We start from the raw sequence: 27,660 nt of genomic DNA on the forward strand, positions 1-27,660 counted from the left end.
TGTAGAGGGTTTATGTCAATGTTCATAGTAGACATGTTTGACTTATCAGGCTGGTTAAGACAAACATTCTGACCATCACTTGGACAAAGTTATATGCTGAATGTGTGTGTGTGTGTGTGTGTCCTGTATCTGTCCATTCTGTTTGGCCATTGTGTGTGTCCTTTCACACAATGGACTCACTGAACACACATAGGACACCAACAGGACACACACACAAACACACACTGGACACACATAGGACACCAACAGGACACACACACACAAACACACACTGGACACACACACACACACACACACACACACACACACACACACACACACACACACACACACACACACACACACACACACACACACACACACACCCACACACATAGGACACCAACAGGACACACACACACACACACACACACACACACACACACACACACACACACACACACACACACACACACACACACACACACAAACACACACACACACACACACACAATACACAATATGTTGCTCATTACCTTCCACAGCAATAATCGTTTCACCACAGGGGTGTTGTGGTTAACTAACTAAATATTCTGTTAATTTTCACATATCAATCACAATTAAAACTTAATTGTCCTTCTACACTACTGGTGTTAAATTAACAGTGTGTTTGTGAAGTCATGATGATCTCTTTGTCAGGCTGTCAGGCTGTGGAGTCACAGAGGAAGGCTGTGCTTCTCTGGTCTCAGCTCTGAGGTCAAACCCTCACACCTGAGAGCGCTGGATCTGAGTAACAATGACCTGAAGGATTCAGGAGTGAAGCTGCTCTCTGCTGGACTGGGGAATCCCCACTGTAAACTGGAGACTCTGAGGTCAGTATTATCAGATATGAAAGCACTTTAATAATGTAGTTCTCCCATTTGAAAAAGTCGTAATTATTCGGTTATATTCACTTATAGTGTATTAAAGTAGTCATACGTTTAGTATTTGGTCCCATATTCCATGCCTGCAGTGATTACATCAAGCTTGTGATTCTACTAACTTGTTGAATTAATTAGCAGTTTGTCTTGGTTGTGTTTTAGATGTTTTCCTAATAGAAACTGAATGGTGAATAATGTCCTTTCATTTTGGAGTCACTTCACCTGTATTGTCAGTAAGAATAGAAGATGTTTCTGAACACTTCTAGCCACTATTATTGGTAATGGTGAGAGGTTTGCATGTTTTGTTGTAGCCTCTGTTATTGGTAATGGTGAGAGCTTAGCATGTTTTGTTGTAGCCTCTGTTATTGGTAATGGTGAGAGGTTAGCATGTTTTGTTGTAGTCTCTGTTATTGGTAATGGTGAGAGGTTAGCATGTTTTGTTGTAGTCTCTGTTATTGGTAATGGTGAGAGGTTAGTATGTTTTGTTGTAGCCTCTGTTATTGGTAATGGTGAGAGGTTAGCATGTTTTGTTGTAGTCTCTGTTATTGGTAATGGTGAGAGGTTAGCATGTTTTGTTGTAGCCTCTGTTATTGGTAATGGTGAGAGGTTAGCATGTTTTGTTGTAGTCTCTGTTATTGGTAATGGTGAGAGGTTAGCATGTTTTGTTGTAGTCTCTGTTATTGGTAATGGTGAGAGGTTAGCATGTTTTGTTGTAGCCTCTGTTATTGGTAATGGTGAGAGGTTAGCATGTTTTGTTGTAGTCTCTGTTATTGGTAATGGTGAGAGGTTAGCATGTTTTGTTGTAGTCTCTGTTATTGGTAATGGTGAGAGGTTAGCATGTTTTGTTGTAGCCTCTGTTATTGGTAATGGTGAGAGGTTAGCATGTTTTGTTGTAGTCTCTGTTATTGGTAATGGTGAGAGGTTAGCATGTTTTGTTGTTTCCTCTGTTATTGGTAATGGTGAGAGGTTAGTATGTTTTGTTGTAGCCTCTGTTATTGGTAATGGTGAGAGGTTAACGTGTTTTGTTGTAGCCTCTGTTATTGGTAATGGTGAGAGGTTAGCATGTTCTGTTGTAGTCTCTGTTATTGGTAATGGTGAGAGGTTAGCATGTTTTGTTGTTTCCTCTGTTATTGGTAATGGTGAGAGGTTAGTATGTTTTGTTGTAGCCTCTGTTATTGGTAATGGTGAGAGGTTAACATGTTTTGTTGTAGTCTCTGTTATTGGTAATGGTGAGAGGTTAGCATGTTTTGTTGTTTCCTCTGTTATTGGTAATGGTGAGAGGTTAGCATGTTTTGTTGTAGTCTCTGTTATTGGTAATGGTGAGAGGTTAGCATGTTTTGTTGTTTCCTCTGTTATTGGTAATGGTGAGAGGTTAGAATGTTTTGTGGTATCCTCTGTTATTGGTAATGGTGAGAGGTTAGTATGTTTTGTTGTAGCCTCTGTTATTGGTAATGGTGAGAGGTTAACATGTTTTGTTGTATCCTCTGTTATTGGTAATGGTGAGAGGTTAGTATGTTTTGTTGTAGCCTCTGTTATTGGTAATGGTGAGAGGTTAACATGTTTTGTTGTATCCTCTGTTATTGGTAATGGTGAGAGGTTAGTATGTTTTGTTGTATCCTCTGTTATTGGTAATGGTGAGAGGTTAGTATGTTTTGTTGTAGCCTCTGTTATTGGTAATGGTGAGAGGTTAACATGTTTTGTTGTATCCTCTGTTATTGGTAATGGTGAGAGGTTAGTATGTTTTGTTGTATCCTCTGTTATTGGTAATGGTGAGAGGTTAGTATGTTTTGTTGTATCCTCTGTTATTGATAATGGTGAGAGGTTAGTATGTTTTGTTGTAGTCTCTGTTATTGGTAATGGTGAGAGGTTAGCATGTTTTGTTGTAGCCTCTGTTATTGGTAATGGTGAGAGGTTAACATGTTTTGTTGTAGCCTCTGTTATTGGTAATGGTGAGAGGTTAACATGTTTTGTTGTAGTCTCTGTTATTGGTAATGGTGAGAGGTTAGCATGTTTTGTTGTATCCTCTGTTATTGGTAATGGTGAGAGGTTAGCATGTTTTGTTGTTTCCTCTGTTATTGGTAATGGTGAGAGGTTAGCATGTTTTGTTGTAGCCTCTGTTATTGGTAATGGTGAGAGGTTAGCATGTTTTGTTGTAGCCTCTGTTATTGGTAATGGTGAGAGGTTGGCATGTTTTGTTGTATCCTCTGTTATTGGTAATGGTGAGAGGTTGGCATGTTTTGTTGTTTCCTCTGTTATTGGTAATGGTGAGAGGTTAGCATGTTTTGTTGTTTCCTCTGTTATTGGTAATGGTGAGAGGTTAGCATGTTTTGTTGTAGCCTCTGTTATTGGTAATGGTGAGAGGTTAGCATGTTTTGTTGTAGCCTCTGTTATTGGTAATGGTGAGAGGTTGGCATGTTTTGTTGTTTCCTCTGTTATTGGTAATGGTGAGAGGTTAGCATGTTTTGTTGTAGCCTCTGTTATTGGTAATGGTGAGAGGTTAGCATGTTTTGTTGTAACCTCTGTTATTGGTAATGGTGAGAGGTTAGCATGTTTTGTTGTTTCCTCTGTTATTGGTAATGGTGAGAGGTTAGCATGTTTTGTTGTAACCTCTGTTATTGGTAATGGTGAGAGGTTAGCATGTTTTGTTGTATCCTCTGTTATTGGTAATGGTGAGAGGTTAACATGTTTTGTTGTATCCTCTGTTATTGGTAATGGTGAGAGGTTAGCATGTTTTGTTGTATCCTCTGTTATTGGTAATGGTGAGAGGTTAGCATGTTTTGTTGTAACCTCTGTTATTGGTAATGGTGAGAGGTTAGCATGTTTTGTTGTATCCTCTGTTATTGGTAATGGTGAGAGGTTAGCATGTTTTGTTGTATCCTCTGTTATTGGTAATGGTGAGAGGTTAGCATGTTTTGTTGTAGCCTCTGTTATTGGTAATGGTGAGAGGTTAGCATGTTTTGTTGTATCCTCTGTTATTGGTAATGGTGAGAGGTTAGCATGTTTTGTTGTATCCTCTGTTATTGGTAATGGTGAGAGGTTAGCATGTTTTGTTGTAGTCTCTGTTATTGGTAATGGTGAGAGGTTAGCATGTTTTGTTGTATCCTCTGTTATTGGTAATGGTGAGAGGTTAGCATGTTTTGTTGTAGCCTCTGTTATTGGTAATGGTGAGAGGTTAGCATGTTTTGTTGTATCCTCTGTTATTGGTAATGGTGAGAGGTTAGCATGTTTTGTTGTAGCCTCTGTTATTGGTAATGGTGAGAGGTTAGCATGTTTTGTTGTATCCTCTGTTATTGGTAATGGTGAGAGGTTAGCATGTTTTGTTGTATCCTCTGTTATTGGTAATGGTGAGAGGTTAGCATGTTTTGTTGTAGTCTCTGTTATTGGTAATGGTGAGAGGTTAGCATGTTTTGTTGTAGTCTCTGTTATTGGTAATGGTGAGAGGTTAGCATGTTTTGTTGTAGTCTCTGTTATTGGTAATGGTGAGAGGTTAGCATGTTTTGTTGTAGTCTCTGTTATTGGTAATGGTGAGAGGTTAGCATGTTTTGTTGTCGTCTCTAACTTTCTCACTCATTATTATTCATGATTCTTTCATTATTTTTCTTAATCATGGCATCATCAGGATTAATTTATTATTGTTTAGAAACATGTTACTCTCTGAGACAGAAAAGTACTCCACTCATCATCCACCATTTTATTATTGGGCAAAACACAACCAAAAACACAACCAAAACAAACTGCAAATGCAACCAACAAGTGTATGACAAAAAACTACATTTTTGACTATTTTAATACACTATGAGTGAATTGTTTATAATATTTAAGACTTCTTCAAATTGGGAGACTGGAAACATGAATTGTTTTCATTTTTAATACTGAAACACATATGTCTTAACTTCTTGCGTCGAGCCATCCCGGATCCGGTATCGTGACTACAGCCTCAAGCTCATTACCATAACGCAACGTTAACTATTCATGAAATTCACAAATGAAATGAAATGAATCTATTTGCTTTCAAGCTTAGCCTTTGTTAACAACACTGTCATCTCAGATTTTCAAAATATACTTTTGAACCATAGCTAAACAAGCATTTGTGTAACAGTATTGATAGCCTAGCATAGGATTATGCCTCTCTTTCACCATGCAACATTTTCACAAAAACCAGAAAAGGATTCAAATAAAATCATTTACCTTTGAAGAACTTCAGATGTTTTCAATGAGGAGACTCTCAGTTAGATAGCAAATGTTCCGTTTTTACAAAAAAATATTATTTGTGTCGACTAATCGCTCCGTTTTGTTCATCACGTTTGGGTAAAAAAAAAAAAAAAAAAAATGTAAGTCATTAAAACGCAAACTTTTTTCCAAAATAACTCCATAATATCGACAGAAACATGGCAAACCGATGTTTAGAATCAATCCTCAATGTGTTTTTCACATATCTATCGACGATAAAATCCTTCGTGGCAGTTGATTTTTCTTCTGAAGAAATGGAATGCGCATGGACCTACAGATTACGCAATAATTTCGACACAGGACACCGGGCGGGACACCAGGTAAATGTAGTCTCTTATGGTCAATCTTCCAATGATATGCCTACAAACACGTCACAATGCTGCAGACACCTTGGAGAAACGACACAAAGGGCAGGCTCATTCCTGGCGCATTGACAGCCATATAAGGAGACATTGGAACACAGCGCCTTCAGAATCTGGGGCATTTCCAGTATGAAACTTCATCTTGGTTTCGCCTGTAGCATTAGTTCTGGGGCACTCACAGATAATATCTTTGCAGTTTTGGAGACGTCAGAGTTTTGTCTTTCCAAGGCTGTCAATTCCATGCATAGTCGAGCATCTTTAAGAGAGAAAATATTGCGCTTAAAACGGGCACGTCTTTTTATCCAATAATGACATAGCGCCCCCATAGGTTTAAGAGGTTAAAATATCAATTACTCAAATTAAAGGTGACATTATAAACTGTCATGTCATATGAAACATTTGACCTCAAATCCAAAATGTTGGAGAATAGAGCCACATTTGAAATGTTAGCTTCACTGTCTAAATAGATATGGTGTGGACTGTATACTCAATACAATCTAAATCTGATACCTCACTGTCTAAATAGATATGGTGTGGACTGTATACTCAATACAATCTAAATCTGATACCTCACTGTCTAAATAGATATGGTGTGGACTGTATACTCAATACAATCTAAATCTGATACCTCACTGTCTAAATAGATATGGTGTGGACTGTATACTCAATACAATCTAAATCTGATACCTCACTGTCTAAATAGATATGGTGTGGACTGTATACTCAATACAATCTAAATCTGATACCTCACTGTCTAAATAGATATGGTGTGGACTGTATACTCAATACAATCTAAATCTGATACCTCACTGTCTAAATAGATATGGTGTGGACTGTATACTCAATACAATCTAAATCTGATACCTCACTGTCTAAATAGATATGGTGTGGACTGTATACTCAATACAATCTAAATCTGATACCTCACTGTCTAAATAGATATGTTGTGGACTGTATACTCAATACAATCTAAATCTGATACCTCACTGTCTGTCTTCTGACTGATACTGATTTTAAACTGGTCTGGTCAGTCTACTATAACATTTGTACTATACATGTTTCTATCTGCAGGCAATACTTTGATCATTTGTCATTTTTTATGATGATACACTATTTTACGAATAGATATGAAACAATATACTGCCACTATTTTCACCACCAAAGAATATCAGTGTGATTTTAATATGATTTGACTCTTTGCAGGCTGTCAGGCTGTCTAGTCACAGAGGAAGGCTGTGCTTCTCTGGTCTCAGCTCTGAGGTCAAACCCCTCACACCTGAGAGAGCTGGACCTGAGCTACAATCACCCAGGAGACTCAGGAGTCAGACTGCTCTCTGCTGGACTGGAGGATCCACACTGCAGACTGGAGAAACTCAAGTATGTAGAGGGTTTATGTCAATGTTCATATCAGACATGTTTGACTTATCAGGCTAGTTAAGACAAACATTCTGAGCACCACTTGGACAAAGTTCTATGCTGACTGTGTGTGAGTGTGTCTCCAGTGTGTGTGTGTGTCCAGTGTGTGTGTGTGTGTGTGTGTGTGTGTGTGTGTGTGTGTGTGTGTGTGTGTGTGTGTGTGTGTGTGTGTGTGTGTGTGTGTGTGTGTGTGTGTGTGTGTGTGTCACCAGTGTGTGTGTGTGTGTCACCAGTGTGTGTGTGTGTGGCGTGTGTGTGTGTGTGTGGCCAGTGTGTGTGTGTGTGTGTGTGGCCAGTGTGTGTGTGTGTGTGTGTGTGTGTGTGTGTGTGTGTGTGTGTGTGTGTGTCACCAGTGTGTGTGTGTGTGTCACCAGTGTGTGTGTGTCACCAGTGTGTGTGTGTGTCTCCAGTGTGTGTTTCTCCAGTGTGTGTGTGTATGTGTGTGTCTCCAGTGTGTGTGTGTGTCTCCAGTGTGTGTGTGTGTCTCCAGTGTGTGTGTGTATGTGTGTTTCTCCAGTGTGTGTGTGTGTCTCCAGTGTGAGTGTGTATGTGTGTGTCTCCAGTGTGTGTGTGTGTCTCCAGTGTGTGTGTGTATGTGTGTTTCTCCAGTGTGTATGTGTGTCTCCAGTGTGTGTGTGTGTCTCCAGTGTGTGTTTCTCCAGTGTGTGTGTGTGTGTGTGTGTCTCCAGTGTGTGTATGTGTGTCTCCAGTGTGTGTATGTGTGTCTCCAGTGTGTGTGTGTTTCCTGTGTGTGTGTGTGTTTCCTGTGTGTGTGTGTCTCCAGTGTGTGTGTGTGTGTGTCTCCAGTGTGTGTGTGTGTGTGTGTCTCCAGTGTGTGTTTCTCCAGTGTGTGTGTGTCTCCAGTGTGTGTGTGTCTCCTGTGTGTGTGTGTGTGTGTGTGTGTGTCTCCAGTGTGTGTGTGTATGTGTGTCTCCAGTGTGTGTGTGTATGTGTGTGTTTCCTGTGTGTGTGTGTTTCCTATGTGTGTGTGTTTCCTGTGTGTGTGTGTCTCCAGTGTGTGTGTGTCTCCAGTGTGTGTGTGTCTCCAGTGTGTGTGTGTCTCCAGTGTGTGTGTGTCTCCTGTGTGTGTGTGTGTGTGTGTGTGTGTCTCCAGTGTGTGTGTGTGTGTGTCTCCAGTGTGTGTGTGTGTGTGTGTTTCCTGTGTGTGTGTGTTTCCTGTGTGTGTGTGTCTCCAGTGTGTGTGTGTGTCTCCAGTATGTGTGTGTGTGTGTCCATTGTGTGTGTGTCTCCAGTTTGTGTGAGTGTGTGTCCATTGTGTGTGTGTCTCCAGTGTGTGTGAGTGTGTGTCCATTGTGTGTGTGTCCAGTGTGTCCAGTGTGTCCTGTGTGTGTGTGTCCAGTGTGTCCTCTGTGTGTGTCCAGTGTGTGTGTGTGTTTTTTTATTTTTTTATTTCACCTTTATTTAACCAGGTAGGCTAGTTGAGAACAAGTTCTCATTTGCAACTGCGACCTGGCCAAGATAAAGCATAGCAGTGTGAACAGACAACAGAGTTACACATGGAGTAAACAATTATCAAGTCAATAACACAGTAGAAAAAATGGGCAGTCTATATACAATGTGTGCAAAAGGCATGAGGAGGTAGGCGAATAATACAATTTTGCAGATTAACACTGGAGTGATAAATGATCAGATGGGCATGTACAGGTAGAGATATTGGTGTGCAAAAGAGCAGAAAAGTAAATAAATAAAAACAGTATAAAAACAGTATGGGAATGAGGTAGGTGAAAAAGGGTGAGCTATTTACCTATAGACTATGTACAGCTGCAGCGATCGGTTAGCTGCTCGGATAGCTGATGTTTGAAGTTGGTGAGGGAGATAAAAGTCTCCAACTTCAGCGATTTTTTGCAATTGTTCCAGTCACAGGCAGCAGAGTACTGGAACGAAAGGCGGCCAAATGAGGTGTTGGCTTTAGGGATGATCAGTGAGATACACCTGCTGGAGCGCGTGCTACGGATGGGTGTTGCCATCGTGACCAGTGAACTGAGATAAGGCGGAGCTTTACCTAGCATGGACTTGTAAATGACCTGAGCCAGTGGGTCTGGCGACGAATATGTAGTGAGGGCCAGCCGACTAGAGCATACAAGTCGCAGTGGTGGGTGGTATAAGGTGCTTTAGTGACAAAACGGATGGCACTGTGATAGACTGCATCCAGTTTGCTGAGTAGAGTGTTGGAAGCCATTTTGTAGATGACATCGCCGAAGTCGAGGATCGGTAGGATAGTCAGTTTTACTAGGGTAAGCTTGGCAGCGTGAGTGAAGGAGGCTTTGTTGCGGAATAGAAAGCCGACTCTGGATTTGATTTTTGATTGGAGATGTTTGATGTGAGTCTGGAAGGAGAGTTTGCAGTCTAGCCAGACACCTAGGTACTTATAGATGTCCACATATTCAAGGTTGGAACCATCCAGGGTGGTGATGCTAGTCGGGCATGCGGGTGCAGGCAGCGATCGGTTGAAAAGCATGCATTTGGTTTTACTCGCGTTTAAGAGCAGTTGGAGGCCACGGAAGGAGTGCTGTATGGCATTGAAGCTCGTTTGGAGGTTTGATAGCACAGTGTCCAATGACGGGCCGAAAGTATATAGAATGGTGTCGTCTGCGTAGAGGTGGATCAGGGAATCGCCCGCAGCAAGAGCAACATCATTGATATATACAGAGAAAAGAGTCGGCCCGAGAATTGAACCCTGTGGCACCCCCATAGAGACTGCCAGAGGACCGGACAGCATGCCCTCTGATTTGACACACTGAACTCTGTCTGCAAAGTAATTGGTGAACCAGGCAAGGCAGTCATCCGAAAAACCGAGGCTGTTGAGTCTGCCGATAAGAATTTGGTGATTGACAGAGTCGAAAGCCTTGGCGAGGTCGATGAAGACGGCTGCACAGTACTGTCTTTTATCGATGGCGGTTATGATATCATTTAGTACCTTGAGTGTGGCTGAGGTGCACCCGTGACCGGCTCGGAAACCAGATTGCACAGCGGAGAAGGTACGGTGGGATTCGAGATGGTCAGTGACCTGTTTGTTGACTTGGCTTTCGAAGACCTTAGATAGGCAGGGCAGGATGGATATAGGTCTATAGCAGTTTGGGTCCAGGGTGTCTCCTCCTTTGAAGAGGGGATGACTGCGGCAGCTTTCAATCCTTGGGGATCTCAGACGATATGAAAGAGAGGTTGAACAGGCTGGTAATAGGGGTTGCGACAATGGCGGCAGATAGTTTCAGAAATAGCGGGTCCAGATTGTCAAGCCCAGCTGATTTGTACGGGTCCAGGTTTTGCAGCTCTTTCAGAACATCTGCTATCTGGATTTGGGTAAAGGAGAACCTGGAGAGGCTTGGGTGAGGAACTACGGGGGGGCGGAGCTGTTGGCCGAGGTTGGAGTAGCCAGGCGGAAGGCATGGCCAGCCGTTGAGAAGTGCTTATTGAAGTTTTCGATAATCATGGATTTATCGGTGGAGACCGTGTTTCCTAGCCTCAGTGCAGTGGGCAGCTGGGAGGAGGTGCTCTTGTTCTCCATGGACTTCACAGTGTCCCAGAACTTTTGGAGTTGGAGCTACAGGATGCAAACTTTTGCCTGAAGAAGCTGGCCTTAGCTTTCCTGACTGACTGCGTGTATTGGTTCCTGACTTCCCTGAACAGTTGCATATCACGGGGCTATTCGATGCTATTGCAGTCCGCCACAGGATGTTTTTGTGCTGGTCGAGGGCAGTCAGGTCTGGAGTGAACCAAGGGCTGTATCTGTTCTTGGTTCTGCATTTTTGAACGGAGCATGCTTATCCAAAATGGTGAGGAAGTTACTTTTAAAGAATGACCAGGCATCCTCAACTGACGGGATGAGGTCAATGTCCTTCCAGGATACACGGGCCAGGTCGATTAGAAAGGCCTGCTCACAGAAGTGTTTTAGGGAGCGTTTGACAGTGATGAGGGGTGGTCGTTTGACTGCGGCCCGTGACGGATACAGGCGATGAGGCAGTGATCGCTGAGATCCTGGTTGAAGACAGCGGAGGTATATTTGGAGGGCCAGTTGGTCAGGATGACGTCTATGAGGGTGCCCTTGTTTACAGAGTTAGGGTTGTACCTGGTGGGTTCCTTGATGATTTGCGTGAGATTGAGGGCATCTAGCTTAGATTGTAGGACTGCCGGGTGTTAAGCATATCCCAGTTTAGGTCACCTAACAGGACAAACTCTGAAGCTAGATGGGGGCGATCAATTCACAAATGGTGTCCAGGGCACAGCTGGGAGCTGACGGGGTCGGTAGCAGGCGGCAACAGTGAGAGACTTGTTTCTGGAGAGAGTAATTTTCAAAATTAGTAGTTCAAACTGTTTGGGTATGGACCTGTGTGTGTGTGTCCAGTGTGTCCTGTGTGTGTGTGTGTGTCTAGTGTGTCTAGTGTGTCCTGTGTGTGTGTGTGTGTGTGTCTAGTGTGTATAGTGTGTCCAGTGTGTCCAGTGTGTGTGTGTGTGTGTGTGTGTCCAGTGTGTCCTGTGTGTGTGTGTGTGTCTAGTGTGTCCAGTGTGTCCTGTGTGTGTGTGTGTGTCCAGTGTGTGTGTGTGCAGTGTGTGTGTGTCCAGTGTGTGTGTGTCCAGTGTGTTTGTGTGTGTCCAGTGGGTCCTGTGTGTGTGTGTCCAGTGTGTGTGTGTGTCCAGTGTGTGTGTGTCCAGTGTGTGTGTGTCCAGTGTGTGTGTGTGTGTCCTGTGTGTGTGTGTGTGTGTCTAGTGTGTCCAGTGTGTGTGTGTGTGTCCAGTGTGTGTGTCCAGTGGGTCCTGTGTGTGTGTCCAGTGTGTGTGTGTGTGTGTGTGTGTGTGTGTGTGTGTGTGTGTGTGTGTGTGTGTGTGTGTGTGTGTGTGTGTGTGTGTGTGTGTAGTGTTGTGTGTCCAGTGTGTGTGTGTCTAGTGTGGTGTGTGTGTGTCCAGTGTGGTGTGTGTGTGTCCAGTGTGTCCAGTGTGTCCAGTGTGTGTGTGTCCAGTGTGTGTGTGTGTGTCCAGTGTGTGTGTGTGTCCTGTGTGTGTGTCCAGTGTGTGTGTGTGTGTGTGTGTCGAGTGTGTGTGTGTGTTTGTCCAGTGGGTCCTGTGTGTGTGTCCAGTGTGTGTGTGTGTGTGTCCAGTGTGTCCAGTGTGTGTGTGTCCAGTGGGTCCTGTGTGTGTGTGTGTGTGTGTGTGTGTGTGTGTGTGTGTGTGTGTGTGTGTGTGTGTGTGTGTGTGTGTGTGTGTGTGTGTGTGTGTGTGTGTGTGTGTGTGTGTGTGTGTGTGTGTGTGTGTGTGTGTGTGTGTGTCAGTTCAGGTGTATCCCTCAATGACTGTCTGTTCTTCTGCTTACCGCTACAGTGTGGAACATGGTGGAGAGAACAGAATGAAACCTGGACTTAGAAAATGTGAGTGTTGACTGATGTGAAGAATATGACTAAGAATAAGTCTTAATTCAAGTTAAGTCAAAGACTAACATCATTACTTACTTGGTCATATTAAATATCAGCTGTAGTTCTACAGAAGCAGAAATCAGGGACACCAGGATTTACAAAGAGTTGCTTTGACAATGTGTGTGTGTGTGTGTGTGTGTGTGTGTGTGTGTGTGTGTGTGTGTGTGTGTGTGTGTGTGTGTGTGTGTGTGTGTGTGTGTGTGTGTGTGTGTGTGTGTGTGTGTGTGTGTGTGTGTGTGTGTGTGTGTAATGTGACTAATGTGTGTTTTTATATTACCATACAGTATAACATATATTCAACAAGTCTCAAGTTACCTTAACTTCTCCTTTTGATACCTAGAAACATCTACATTAAATGAATTAGTGAAAAGTGAGTTAACATTCTAATGTGAATGATGATGATTTCTAATATTGTGTCTGGTTTCATCCATCAGATGTCTGTGATCTCACACTGGACCTAAACACAGTAAACAGACACCTCTCTCTGTCTGAGGAGAACAGAAAGGTGACATGGAGGAGAGAGGAGCAGCCGTATCCTGATCACCCAGAGAGATTTGAGGACTGGGGACAGGTGCTGTGTAGAGAGGGTCTGACTGGGCGCTGTTACTGGGAGGTAGAGTGGAGTGGGAGAAGGGCTGTTATAGGAGTGACATATAAAGGAATCAACAGGAGAGGAAGGGTTAAGGACTGTTGGCTTGGATACAATGACAAGTCCTGGAGTCTGTTCTGCTCTGACAACAGTTACATTGCCAGTCACAATAATAATCCCACTACCATAGACGTCCCCTCCTCCAGCTCCCACAGAGTAGGAGTGTATCTGGACTGGCCAGCCGGCACTCTGTCCTTCTATAGAGCCTCCTCTGACACACTGACCCACCTGATCACATTCACCTCCACATTCACTGAGCCCCTCTATCCAGGGTTTTGGGTTTGTGATGACTCCTCAGTGTCCCTGTAAATAATAACATGACACACTGACACACACACACTGACACACACACACTGAGATACACACACTGAGATACACACACACACACACACACACACACACACACACACACACACACACACACACACACACACACACACACACACACACACACACACACACACACACACACACACACACACACACACACACACTGAGACATACAAACACACACACACACACACTCTGAGACATACAAAACACACACACACACACACACACACACACACACACTGAACACACACACACTGGACACACACACACACACACACACAAATACTGGACACACACACACACACTGGACTCACACACACTGAACACACACACTGGACCAACACACAGACACTTGACACACACACAAACACTGGACACACACTGAAACACACACACACACACACACACACACACACACACACACACACCTACACATTGGACACAAACACACACACACACACACACACACATGCACACTGGACACACACACACAAAACTGGACACACATACACAAACACTCACTGGACACACACACACACACACACACACTGGAAACACACACACACTGGACACACACACACACACTGGACACACACACACACACTGGACACACACACACACTGGACACACACACACTGGACACACACACACTGGACACACACACACTGGACACACACACACACACACTGGACACACACACACTGGACACACACTGGACAAACACACACTGGACACACACTGGACACAAACTGGACACACACTGGACACACACCTGACACACAAACTGAAAACATACACAGGATACACACACACACCTGACACACACACTGGATACACACACACACACACTGGATACACACACACACACACACACACACACACACACACACACACACACACACACACACACACACACACACCACACACACACACACACACACACACACACACACAAACTGGAAACATACACACACACACTGACAAACACACACTTACAAACACACACTCTGACACAGTGTGATTTAATGATATATTTTACTGTTTGTGTTTGTACCACAGGAGGTTGGTGGGACCTTAATTGGGGAGGACAGGCTTGTAATGGCTGGAGGGGAATAAGTAGAATGGTATCAAACATGTGGTTTCCATGTGTTCCATTTCATTCACTCTGTTCCAGACATTATTATGAGCCGTCCTCCCTCACCAGCCTCCTCTGGTATGTACTGTCCTATATGTGAGAGAGCTTCAACAAGGAATTACAATGTATGTATTACTTTTAAAACCTGCAAATGGCAAATAAACTACTAGAACTCCTTATGAATGTCTGCAGCCGACTAGACTGATGGCGTCTGACAAGAGGTGAAAATATTACAGGAATATTCTGCAAATGTTGATGAAGACGTCACTCAATCCACCCAAAACAACATGCAGTCTTTCCACAAGACTCCCATGAAGTTATAGTGTGACGTTGTGAGTTGACGTTAAAGTAACATTCTCAGAACATACTGCACTTGTTTTATACTGCTTTAGATGGATCCTCTGTTTATCATCTTGTTTTATACTGTTTTAGATGGATCCTCTGTTTATCATCTTGTTTTATACTGTTTTAGATGGATCCTCTGTTTATCATCTTGTTTTAGATGGATCCTCTGTTTATCATCTTGTTTTCTACTGTTTTAGATGGATTCTCTGTTTATCATCTTGTTTTCTACTGTTTTAGATGGATTCTCTGTTTATCATCTTGTTTTATACTGTTTTAGATGGATCCTCTGTTTATCATCTTGTTTTATACTGTTTTAGATGGATCCTCTGTTTATCATCTTGTTTTATACTGTTTTAGATGGATCCTCTGTTTATCATCTTGTTTTATACTGTTTTAGATGGATCCTCTGTTTATCATCTTGTTTTATACTGTTTTAGATGGATCCTCTGTTTATCATCTTGTTTTATACTGTTTTAGATGGATCCTCTGTTTATCATCTTGTTTTATACTGTTTTAGATGGATCCTCTGTTTATCATCTTGTTTTATACTGTTTTAGATGGATTCTCTGTTTATCATCTTGTTTTATACTGTTTTAGATGGATCCTCTGTTTATCATCTTGTTGTATACTGTTTTAGATGGATCCTCTGTTTATCATCTTGTTTTATACTGTTTTAGATGGATCCTCTGTTTATCATCTTGTTTTATACTGCTTTAGATGGATCCTCTGTTTATCATCTTGTTTTATACTGTTTTAGATGGATTCTCTGTTAATCATCTTGTTTTCTACTGTTTTAGATGGATCCTCTGTTTATCATCTTGTTTTAGATGGATCCTCTGTTTATCATCTTGTTTTATACTGTTTTAGATGGATCCTCTGTTTATCATCTTGTTTTATACTGTTTTAGATGGATCCTCTGTTTATCATCTTGTTTTATACTGTTTTAGATGGATCCTCTGTTTATCATCTTGTTTTATACTGTTTTAGATGGATCCTCTGTTTATCATCTTGTTTTATACTGTTTTAGATGGATCCTCTGTTTATCATCTTGTTGTATACTGTTTTAGATGGATCCTCTGTTTATCATCTTGTTTTATACTGTTTTAGATGGATCCTCTGTTTATCATCTTGTTTTATACTGTTTTAGATGGATCCTCTGTTTATCATCTTGTTTTATACTGTTTTAGATGGATCCTCTGTTTATCATCTTGTTTTCTACTGTTTTAGATGGATCCTCTGTTTATCATCTTGTTGTATACTGTTTTAGATGGATCCTCTGTTTATCATCTTGTTTTATACTGTTTTAGATGGATCCTCTGTTTATCATCTTGTTTTATACTGTTTTAGATGGATCCTCTGTTTATCATCTTGTTTTATACTGTTTTAGATGGATCCTCTGTTTATCATCTTGTTTTAGATGGATCCTCTGTTTATCATCTTGTTTTATACTGTTTTAGATGGATTCTCTGTTTATCATCTTGTTTTATACTGTTTTAGATGGATTCTCTGTTTATCATCTTGTTTTATACTGTTTTAGATGGATCCTCTGTTTATCATCTTGTTTTATACTGTTTTAGATGTATCCTCTGTTTATCATCTTGTTTTATACTGTTTTAGATGGATCCTCTGTTTATCATCTTGATTTCTACTGTTTTAGATGGATCCTCTGTTTATCATCTTGTTTTATACTGTTTTAGATGGATCCTCTGTTTATCATCTTGTTTTATACTGTTTTAGATGGATCCTCTGTTTATCATCTTGTTTTATACTGTTTTAGATGGATCCTCTGTTTATCATCTTGTTTTATACTGTTTTAGATGGATTCTCTGTTTATCATCTTGTTTTATACTGTTTTAGATGGATCCTCTGTTTATCATCTTGTTGTATACTGTTTTAGATGGATCCTCTGTTTATCATCTTGTTTTATACTGTTTTAGATGGATCCTCTGTTTATCATCTTGTTTTATACTGCTTTAGATGGATCCTCTGTTTATCATCTTGTTTTATACTGTTTTAGATGGATTCTCTGTTAATCATCTTGTTTTCTACTGTTTTAGATGGATCCTCTGTTTATCATCTTGTTTTAGATGGATCCTCTGTTTATCATCTTGTTTTATACTGTTTTAGATGGATCCTCTGTTTATCATCTTGTTTTATACTGTTTTAGATGGATCCTCTGTTTATCATCTTGTTTTATACTGTTTTAGATGGATCCTCTGTTTATCATCTTGTTTTATACTGCTTTAGATGGATCCTCTGTTTATCATCTTGTTTTATACTGTTTTAGATGGATTCTCTGTTAATCATCTTGTTTTCTACTGTTTTAGATGGATCCTCTGTTTATCATCTTGTTTTAGATGGATCCTCTGTTTATCATCTTGTTTTATACTGTTTTAGATGGATCCTCTGTTTATCATCTTGTTTTATACTGTTTTAGATGGATCCTCTGTTTATCATCTTGTTTTATACTGTTTTAGATGGATCCTCTGTTTATCATCTTGTTTTATACTGTTTTAGATGGATCCTCTGTTTATCATCTTGTTTTATACTGTTTTAGATGGATCCTCTGTTTATCATCTTGTTGTATACTGTTTTAGATGGATCCTCTGTTTATCATCTTGTTTTATACTGTTTTAGATGGATCCTCTGTTTATCATCTTGTTTTATACTGTTTTAGATGGATCCTCTGTTTATCATCTTGTTTTATACTGTTTTAGATGGATCCTCTGTTTATCATCTTGTTTTCTACTGTTTTAGATGGATCCTCTGTTTATAATCTTGTTGTATACTGTTTTAGATGGATCCTCTGTTTATCATCTTGTTTTATACTGTTTTAGATGGATCCTCTGTTTATCATCTTGTTTTATACTGTTTTAGATGGATCCTCTGTTTATCATCTTGTTTTATACTGTTTTAGATGGATCCTCTGTTTATCATCTTGTTTTCTACTGTTTTAGATGGATCCTCTGTTTATCATCTTGTTTTAGATGTATCCTCTGTTTATCATCTTGTTTTATACTGTTTTAGATGGATCCTCTGTTTATCATCTTGTTTTATACTGTTTTAGATGGATCCTCTGTTTATCATCTTGTTTTATACTGTTTTAGATGGATCCTCTGTTTATCATCTTGTTTTATACTGTTTTAGATGGATCCTCTGTTTATCATCTTGTTTTATACTGTTTTAGATGGATCCTCTGTTTATCATCTTGTTTTAGATGGATCCTCTGTTAATCATCTTGTTTTCTACTGTTTTAGATGGATTCTCTGTTTATCATCTTGTTTTATACTGTTTTAGATGGATCCTCTGTTTATCATCTTGTTTTATACTGTTTTAGATGGATCCTCTGTTTATCATCTTGTTTTATACTGTTTTAGATGGATTCTCTGTTTATCATCTTGTTTTATACTGTTTTAGATGGATCCTCTGTTTATCATCTTGTTGTATACTGTTTTAGATGGATCCTCTGTTTATCATCTTGTTTTATACTGTTTTAGATGGATCCTCTGTTTATCATCTTGTTTTATACTGTTTTAGATGGATCCTCTGTTTATCATCTTGTTTTATACTGTTTTAGATGGATTCTCTGTTAATCATCTTGTTTTCTACTGTTTTAGATGGATCCTCTGTTTATCATCTTGTTTTAGATGGATCCTCTGTTAATCATCTTGTTTTCTACTGTTTTAGATGGATCCTCTGTTTATCATCTTGTTTTAGATGGATCCTCTGTTTATCATCTTGTTTTATACTGTTTTAGATGGATCCTCTGTTTATCATCTTGTTTTATACTGTTTTAGATGGATCCTCTGTTTATCATCTTGTTTTATACTGTTTTAGATGGATCCTCTGTTTATCATCTTGTTTTATACTGTTTTAGATGGATCCTCTGTTTATCATCTTGTTTTATACTGTTTTAGATGGATCCTCTGTTTATCATCTTGTTGTATACTGTTTTAGATGGATCCTCTGTTTATCATCTTGTTTTATACTGTTTTAGATGGATCCTCTGTTTATCATCTTGTTTTATACTGTTTTAGATGGATCCTCTGTTTATCATCTTGTTTTAGATGGATCCTCTGTTTATCATCTTGTTTTATACTGTTTTAGATGGATTCTCTGTTTATCATCTTGTTTTATACTGTTTTAGATGGATTCTCTGTTTATCATCTTGTTTTATACTGTTTTAGATGGATCCTCTGTTTATCATCTTGTTTTATACTGTTTTAGATGTATCCTCTGTTTATCATCTTGTTTTATACTGTTTTAGATGGATCCTCTGTTTATCATCTTGATTTCTACTGTTTTAGATGGATCCTCTGTTTATCATCTTGTTTTATACTGTTTTAGATGGATCCTCTGTTTATCATCTTGTTTTATACTGTTTTAGATGGATCCTCTGTTTATCATCTTGTTTTATACTGTTTTAGATGGATCCTCTGTTTATCATCTTGTTTTATACTGTTTTAGATGGATTCTCTGTTTATCATCTTGTTTTATACTGTTTTAGATGGATCCTCTGTTTATCATCTTGTTGTATACTGTTTTAGATGGATCCTCTGTTTATCATCTTGTTTTATACTGTTTTAGATGGATCCTCTGTTTATCATCTTGTTTTATACTGCTTTAGATGGATCCTCTGTTTATCATCTTGTTTTATACTGTTTTAGATGGATTCTCTGTTAATCATCTTGTTTTCTACTGTTTTAGATGGATCCTCTGTTTATCATCTTGTTTTAGATGGATCCTCTGTTTATCATCTTGTTTTATACTGTTTTAGATGGATCCTCTGTTTATCATCTTGTTTTATACTGTTTTAGATGGATCCTCTGTTTATCATCTTGTTTTATACTGTTTTAGATGGATCCTCTGTTTATCATCTTGTTTTATACTGCTTTAGATGGATCCTCTGTTTATCATCTTGTTTTATACTGTTTTAGATGGATTCTCTGTTAATCATCTTGTTTTCTACTGTTTTAGATGGATCCTCTGTTTATCATCTTGTTTTAGATGGATCCTCTGTTTATCATCTTGTTTTATACTGTTTTAGATGGATCCTCTGTTTATCATCTTGTTTTATACTGTTTTAGATGGATCCTCTGTTTATCATCTTGTTTTATACTGTTTTAGATGGATCCTCTGTTTATCATCTTGTTTTATACTGTTTTAGATGGATCCTCTGTTTATCATCTTGTTTTATACTGTTTTAGATGGATCCTCTGTTTATCATCTTGTTGTATACTGTTTTAGATGGATCCTCTGTTTATCATCTTGTTTTATACTGTTTTAGATGGATCCTCTGTTTATCATCTTGTTTTATACTGTTTTAGATGGATCCTCTGTTTATCATCTTGTTTTATACTGTTTTAGATGGATCCTCTGTTTATCATCTTGTTTTCTACTGTTTTAGATGGATCCTCTGTTTATCATCTTGTTGTATACTGTTTTAGATGGATCCTCTGTTTATCATCTTGTTTTATACTGTTTTAGATGGATCCTCTGTTTATCATCTTGTTTTATACTGTTTTAGATGGATCCTCTGTTTATCATCTTGTTTTATACTGTTTTAGATGGATCCTCTGTTTATCATCTTGTTTTCTACTGTTTTAGATGGATCCTCTGTTTATCATCTTGTTTTAGATGTATCCTCTGTTTATCATCTTGTTTTATACTGTTTTAGATGGATCCTCTGTTTATCATCTTGTTTTATACTGTTTTAGATGGATCCTCTGTTTATCATCTTGTTTTATACTGTTTTAGATGGATCCTCTGTTTATCATCTTGTTTTATACTGTTTTAGATGGATCCTCTGTTTATCATCTTGTTTTATACTGTTTTAGATGGATCCTCTGTTTATCATCTTGTTTTAGATGGATCCTCTGTTAATCATCTTGTTTTCTACTGTTTTAGATGGATTCTCTGTTTATCATCTTGTTTTATACTGTTTTAGATGGATCCTCTGTTTATCATCTTGTTTTATACTGTTTTAGATGGATCCTCTGTTTATCATCTTGTTTTATACTGTTTTAGATGGATTCTCTGTTTATCATCTTGTTTTATACTGTTTTAGATGGATCCTCTGTTTATCATCTTGTTGTATACTGTTTTAGATGGATCCTCTGTTTATCATCTTGTTTTATACTGTTTTAGATGGATCCTCTGTTTATCATCTTGTTTTATACTGTTTTAGATGGATCCTCTGTTTATCATCTTGTTTTATACTGTTTTAGATGGATCCTCTGTTTATCATCTTGTTTTATACTGTTTTAGATGGATTCTCTGTTTATCATCTTGTTTTCTACTGTTTTAGATGGATCCTCTGTTTATCATCTTGTTTTCTACTGTTTTAGATGGATCCTCTGTTTATCATCTTGTTTTCTACTGTTTTAGATGGATCCTCTGTTTATCATCTTGTTTTCTACTGTTTTAGATGGATCCTCTGTTTATCATCTTGTTTTCTACTGTTTTAGATGGATTCTCTGTTTATCATCTTGTTTTATACTGTTTTAGATGGATCCTCTGTTTATCATCTTGTTTTATACTGTTTTAGATGGATCCTCTGTTTATCATCTTGTTTTATACTGTTTTAGATGCATCCTCTGTTTATCATCTTGTTTTATACTGTTTTAGATGGATCCTCTGTTTATCATCTTGTTTTATACTGTTTTAGATGGATCCTCTGTTTATCATCTTGTTTAATACTGTTTTAGATGGATCCTCTGTTTATCATCTTGTTTTATACTGTTTTAGATGGATCCTCTGTTTATCATCTTGTTTTATACTGTTTAAGATGGATCCTCTGTTTATCATCTTGTTTTCTACTGTTTTAGATGGATCCTCTGTTTATCACCTTGTTTTATACTGTTTTAGATGGATCCTCTGTTTATCATCTTGTTTTATACTGTTTTAGATGGATCCTCTGTTTATCATCTTGTTTTATACTGTTTTAGATGGATCCTCTGTTTATCATCTTGTTTTATACTGTTTTAGATGGATCCTCTGTTTATCACCTTGTTTTATACTGTTTTAGATGGATCCTCTGTTTATCATCTTGTTTTATACTGTTTTAGATGGATCCTCTGTTTATCACCTTGTTTTATACTGTTTTAGATGGATCCTCTGTTTATCATCTTGTTTTATACTGTTTTAGATGGATCCTCTGTTTATCATCTTGTTTTATACTGTTTTAGATGGATCCTCTGTTTATCATCTTGTTTTATACTGTTTTAGATGGATCCTCTGTTTATCATCTTGTTTTATACTGTTTTAGATGGATCCTCTGTTTATCATCTTGTTTTATACTGTTTTAGATGGATCCTCTGTTTATCATCTTGTTTTAGATGGATCCTCTGTTTATCATCTTGTTTTATACTGTTTTAGATGGATCCTCTGTTTATCATCTTGTTTTATACTGTTTTAGATGGATCCTCTGTTTATCACCTTGTTTTATACTGTTTTAGATGGATCCTCTGTTTATTATCTTGTTTTATACTGTTTTAGATGGATCCTCTGTTTATCATCTTGTTTTATACTGTTTTAGATGGATCCTCTGTTTATCATCTTGTTTTATACTGTTTTAGATGGATCCTCTGTTTATCATCTTGTTTTAGATGGATCCTCTGTTTATCATCTTGTTTTATACTGTTTTAGATGGATCCTCTGTTTATCATCTTGTTTTATACTGTTTTAGATGGATCCTCTGTTTATCATCTTGTTTTATACTGTTTTAGATGGATCCTCTGTTTATCATCTTGTTTTATACTGTTTTAGATGGATCCTCTGTTTATCATCTTGTTTTATACTGTTTTAGATGGATCCTCTGTTTATCATCTTGTTTTATACTGTTTTAGATGGATCCTCTGTTTATCATCTTGTTTTATACTGTTTTAGATGGATCCTCTGTTTATCATCTTGTTTTCTACTGTTTTAGATGGATCCTCTGTTTATCATCTTGTTTTATACTGTTTTAGATGGATCCTCTGTTTATCATCTTGACCTAAAATAAAATGTAACATTTGACATTGTATTTTCTGTATCTTACTATATTGAAATCCTGAAATAAAAACAGTGTTATTGAACATCTCCCTACAGCTGTAAACAAAGACTCTAGTATCTCAGAGAGAGGCTTTATCCTCTCACACTCCATCAAACAGTGTTATTGAACATCTCCCTACAGCTGTAAACAAAGACTCTAGTATCTCAGAGAGGCTTTATCCTCTAAACACTCCATCAAACAGTGTTATTGAACATCTCCCCTACAGCTGTAAACAGAGACTCTAGTATCTCAGAGAGAGGCTTTATCCTCTCACACTCCATCAAACAGTGTTATTGAACATCTCCCCTACAGCTGTAAACAGAGACTCTAGTATCTCAGAGAGAGGCTTTATCCTCTCACACTCCATCAAACAGTGTTATTGAACTTCTCCCCTACAGCTGTAAACAGAGACTCTAGTATCTCAGAGAGAGGCTTTATCCTCTAAACACTCCATCAAACAGTGTTATTGAACATCTCCCCTACAGCTGTAAACAGAGACTCTAGTATCTCAGAGAGGCTTTATCCTCTCACACTCCATCAAACAGTGTTATTGAACATCTCCCCTACAGCTGTAAACAAAGACTCTAGTATCTCAGAGAGGCTTTATCCTCTAAACACTCCATCAAACAGTGTTATTGAACATCTCCCCTACAGCTGTAAACAGAGACTCTAGTATCTCAGAGAGAGGCTTTATCCTCTCACACTCCATCAAACAGTGTTATTGAACATCTCCCCTACAGCTGTAAACAGAGACTCTAGTATCTCAGAGAGAGGCTTTATCCTCTCACACTCCATGAAACATTGTTTCTCTTATATTACAAAAATGACAGAAACAAAAGCATTAACTGCAATGATGCCATGTATCACCCCTCATTACATATCACCAGTCCCCTTTAGTAACGGTGGCTTGTACAGTTGTCTCCATGCTGGCTTTACCTTGTCATATTGGGTCTAATCCTTAGTCTTGGAAATGGGGCGTCTTCATCTTGTCTTTTGTAGTAACTCTTGAGCATAATCCCCTCTTCTGCTGACAGAGCCTTCCTGCAACTTTCCAGCAGTTTTTCTACAGTCCTTTCTGAACCCCCCTCCCCCAAATGTTCAGCCACCCGTCCTCCATCCATTAATGTGGGCCCGGCCATGTCCATTAACTTCCTGAGGGTGATGATTCTGCCCTTCTTTATCTTGGTGATATGTGGAACAGTTTCAGTTGTACAGTCCAGTCCTGCCCCAAACACCAGAGGTTCCTCCAGCAGCATCTTGGTGATATGTGGAACAGTTTCAGTTGTACAGTCCAGTCTTGCCCCAAATACCAGAGGTTCCTCCAGCAGCATCTTGGTGATATGTGGAACAGTTTCAGTTGTACAGTCCAGTCTTGCCCCAAACACCAGAGGTTCCTCCAGCAGCCAATGCACTGACTCGGCCTTAGTGCGTCTGGACACCTTCATTATACTCCAAACCCTAAGAAGGCCTCTGTAAAATGGAGGTACTTCATCCCTAGAAATCTGAAACTGTCAACCAAAAATAAAGCCTTCTTTAACTCTAATCCCAGACCTGCTGTAATACCAGACCTGCCACCCCTCTCCACACCACATGTTTCTGTCCATAAAGCAACCTTTGAATAAACTGAAACCGGAAAGCAGCAGCCCTACTAGCAACATGTATAAGACCTTGTCCCCCTCTTTTGACAAATACAAAACACTTTGTGGAACCCAAGTATTTATCCTCAAAAAATCTACAATACTTGCCTTATATCTTGGTCAGAAGGCCAGACGAGGCTCTAAACATGACAACCGATACCGCAGTGCAGAGGAAACATACGAGATATCAGCCAACACCATCTCCTCATCCTCCCTTCCACCATTCCAACCCCCTGGCAAAGCCATGATCCATCCAGACCATTTCTCAAATCTGTAAAGCACAACTTCTTTCCAGATGTACCTTTGCAGAGGATATTCCCTTAACTTCTTGAGACTATATTAGTATTTTGATGTTTGGATGAAAAACTAGCCCAAATGAAACTGCCTAAAATCCAACCAGGAAGTGCAGTTATTTTCAAACCTGTTCCATTGCATGCCTACCCTCCATTTAAAGGGATATCAACCAGATACCTTTCCCTACGGCTTCCACAAGGTGTAGACATAATTTCAGGCCTTTATTCTGAAAATGAGCTAGAATAATCACATTGCGTCAGTGGATGGCTGGGTGTCCCCAGATTTTTGCATGCGCGAGCAACTGGAGCGAGACCTTTTTCTCTCTCTTTGCTATTGAAAAGGCTACCGTCCGGTTGAAATATTATCGATTATCGATAAAAACAACCTGATGATTGATTATAAAAACGTATGACATGTTTCTACGAACTTTCCGGATGATATTTGGATTTTTTCGTCTGCCCGCCGTGACCGGCACGAGCCTGTGGATTACTGAACAAAACGCGCCAACCAAATGGAGATTTTGGATATAAAGAGAATCTTTATTGAACAAAATTAACATTTATTGTGTAACTGGGAGTCTCGTGAGTGCAAACATTCGAAGATCATCAAATGTAAGCGATTCATTTTATTGCTTTTCTGACTTTTGTAACCAATCTACTTTGCTGCTAGCTGTTTGTAATGTTTTGTCTGCTAGAGAGCTGATTATATTTACACACATTATATTCAGGACTAGGATTAAAAAGAAAATTCATACATATACAGTAACATAATAGTATTCTGATTAGTCAGTCCTGATTGAAATGTATACATAATTAGTCATCATTGATAAAAATTCCCTTAACATATCCAACCTTTGATTAAATATTATACATCCAATCACACATGTTGAAATATTAAATATATAATAAATATATAATATTGAAATATTAAAAAGCATACTTCTATTTTTATTGGAAATATTTCTTGTTATGAAAATACCATCTAACATAATCCAATACTTGCAATCGAAATGACTGTTCTTAGGCCTACATCAGAATCATAACTCTTCTTATCAGGATTTTCGTTACAATCTTCATAAAAAACAGTCTAATATTGAAACAAGATACAACCTAACCTCCCTAAACATCAAAAATGGTCTCATCAAATATAAATTCCCCGCAAATGAAGGATCCAGATTCGTCCACTTGTTCTGTAGACATGCATTCAGCACTCCACAGATCAGAACCTGGAATCGGCCCGTACCTCACCATCTATTGTCATCGATTTCTCCAGAGTCCTGGAAATAAGGCCTCATACACAGGGAATTAGACAACAGCCCCATAAAACTAAAACAGTCACACAGGTGAATGTAGCCCATAATACAGTGATCATAATATTTTTCCATATTCCAAACATACTATCAAACCAATTAGTCAGAGAAGTATCCACCCCAGAGTTTTCTGCCAAACCGTGAGCCAGGGTGGTCAAACCAGCTGAGGCTTCGGGCACTGATTAGTCCGGAGCTGTGTTATTTGGGATGTAAGCACAAACATGGTCCCGATAATCACGCATACTTCTCCCTTTTCAGCCAATAACATATCTAATGCAATTATATTCTTCCAAGCCATCAGGCTGGTTGCTTAAGTCTGTTCTGCAAAACCTTTAATAGCATCTCTGGTACAATTGGTAAAACGCTGTTGATTATAATAAATATAATTAATCCAGTCCACGTTCTTCTTGAGAGTAGACCACCAGAAAATGCTTGACTCTAATCCTGCTAGGATCGGATTTCTTGCTTTGAACTCATCTGTCTCCCCCTGTGGAACCCCAATGTTATCAATATATACTTTGTCATCAACAGTACCTCTTTTCTCCCGTTTGGCTAAATTCGTGTCTTGGTGTTGAATGAGTGTGAAAGGCATTCCCAAATGTACAAGGGAGCATAATCCTGTCCAATCTGTCGGTAAAACCCAGCCCTGACATCATTTCCAAAGAGTACTGTACCGGGCCAAACGGTAATAATCTCCTCCGGTCACTGTAAAGGGAGGAAGTCTTGATTTAAGGGGAACCTGGGGATATAAATAGTGCAATCAATACAATTGTCATTATCTGGCATTCCTGCTTTCGTGAACAGCAAGAGCCAGACACATGTTCACTTCTATGAACAAAAACAGGGGTGATAGGACAAGTAGGATTACTTCATTCGAGAGATGGCCTCCGGAATTCTGTTAATTCCAGTTCTCCTCTCGAACACTGTTTATTGTTCGACAGTGTCATTGTGTCTTACCCTCCCGCCGTGCGATATGAACCGAGTAGCTCTTTCAGCTAGCTGTCACCGGGAGTCCTTGGTATGGTCCCCCAACAAGCCCCAGGGACTGGATTGAGTGACTTCACCTGTAGTTCACCTGTAATGCATAAAATCCTGGACATACAGGCTTGGTTAACAAATAGTTTCTCATATGTTTTATCTGATTATATCTTTAACTTATATGCCTATTTGTTAGCTAAAAAAACTGTTTTTTTAATTATTAGTTTCTTATCCAATAGGCCACTAACTTACCCACCCCTTTTTGATACCCAGGTAACAACCTTATCTACCCTAAATAATGACTTAGGTAGGAATAGTAAATTATCCTTCTATTCTGACATTATCATGTATGTCCAATTCTCCCTTGGGCATCCATTCATCCCAATCCTGTATCAATTCTCTGTCCAGTGTCTTATCTAGTTTAAGAAGTATCTATGATATTTATATATGTTATTAAATATATATATATTTACCCATTTAAACAGTAATTCCTTTCTCTCCTATCTCTCAAAATGCCACTAAGCGTCTCACTGTTTGACTTTATCTAAAATCATTGATTTTAGAAAAAACATGTCTTTAAGATGGTTAGTGAGAAAGTCCATATTGCAAATGTAC

General features: G+C 39.0%; 1 protein-coding gene across 1 annotated transcript; it reads left to right on the forward strand.

Annotated features, from left to right (window-relative positions):
• Positions 1-744: 744 nt before the first annotated feature.
• LOC127919296 (stonustoxin subunit beta-like) lies at positions 745-13,429 on the forward strand. The gene is made up of 4 exons (XM_052502802.1): positions 745-851; positions 6,695-6,868; positions 12,242-12,288; positions 12,768-13,429. Exons 3-4 carry the CDS (start codon positions 12,267-12,269, stop codon positions 13,289-13,291), a joined length of 546 nt encoding a protein of 181 aa, XP_052358762.1. The 5' UTR covers positions 745-851; positions 6,695-6,868; positions 12,242-12,266; the 3' UTR covers positions 13,292-13,429.
• Positions 13,430-27,660: the final 14,231 nt, after the last annotated feature.

Source organism: Oncorhynchus keta, unplaced genomic scaffold (assembly GCF_023373465.1).
Source record: "Oncorhynchus keta strain PuntledgeMale-10-30-2019 unplaced genomic scaffold, Oket_V2 Un_contig_16268_pilon_pilon, whole genome shotgun sequence".
Classification (NCBI taxonomy): domain Eukaryota; kingdom Metazoa; phylum Chordata; class Actinopteri; order Salmoniformes; family Salmonidae; genus Oncorhynchus; species Oncorhynchus keta.

What these genes read in the sequence shown, in the direction of transcription:
- LOC127919296 (XM_052502802.1), top strand. Translation starts at nt 12,267, where the DNA reads ATGAAACCTGGACTTAGAAAAT. An exon ending in GAAACCTGGACTTAGAAAAT is followed by an intron (nt 12,289 to 12,767) that starts GTGAGTGTTGAC and finishes TTCATCCATCAG; the next exon opens with ATGTCTGTGATCTCACACTG.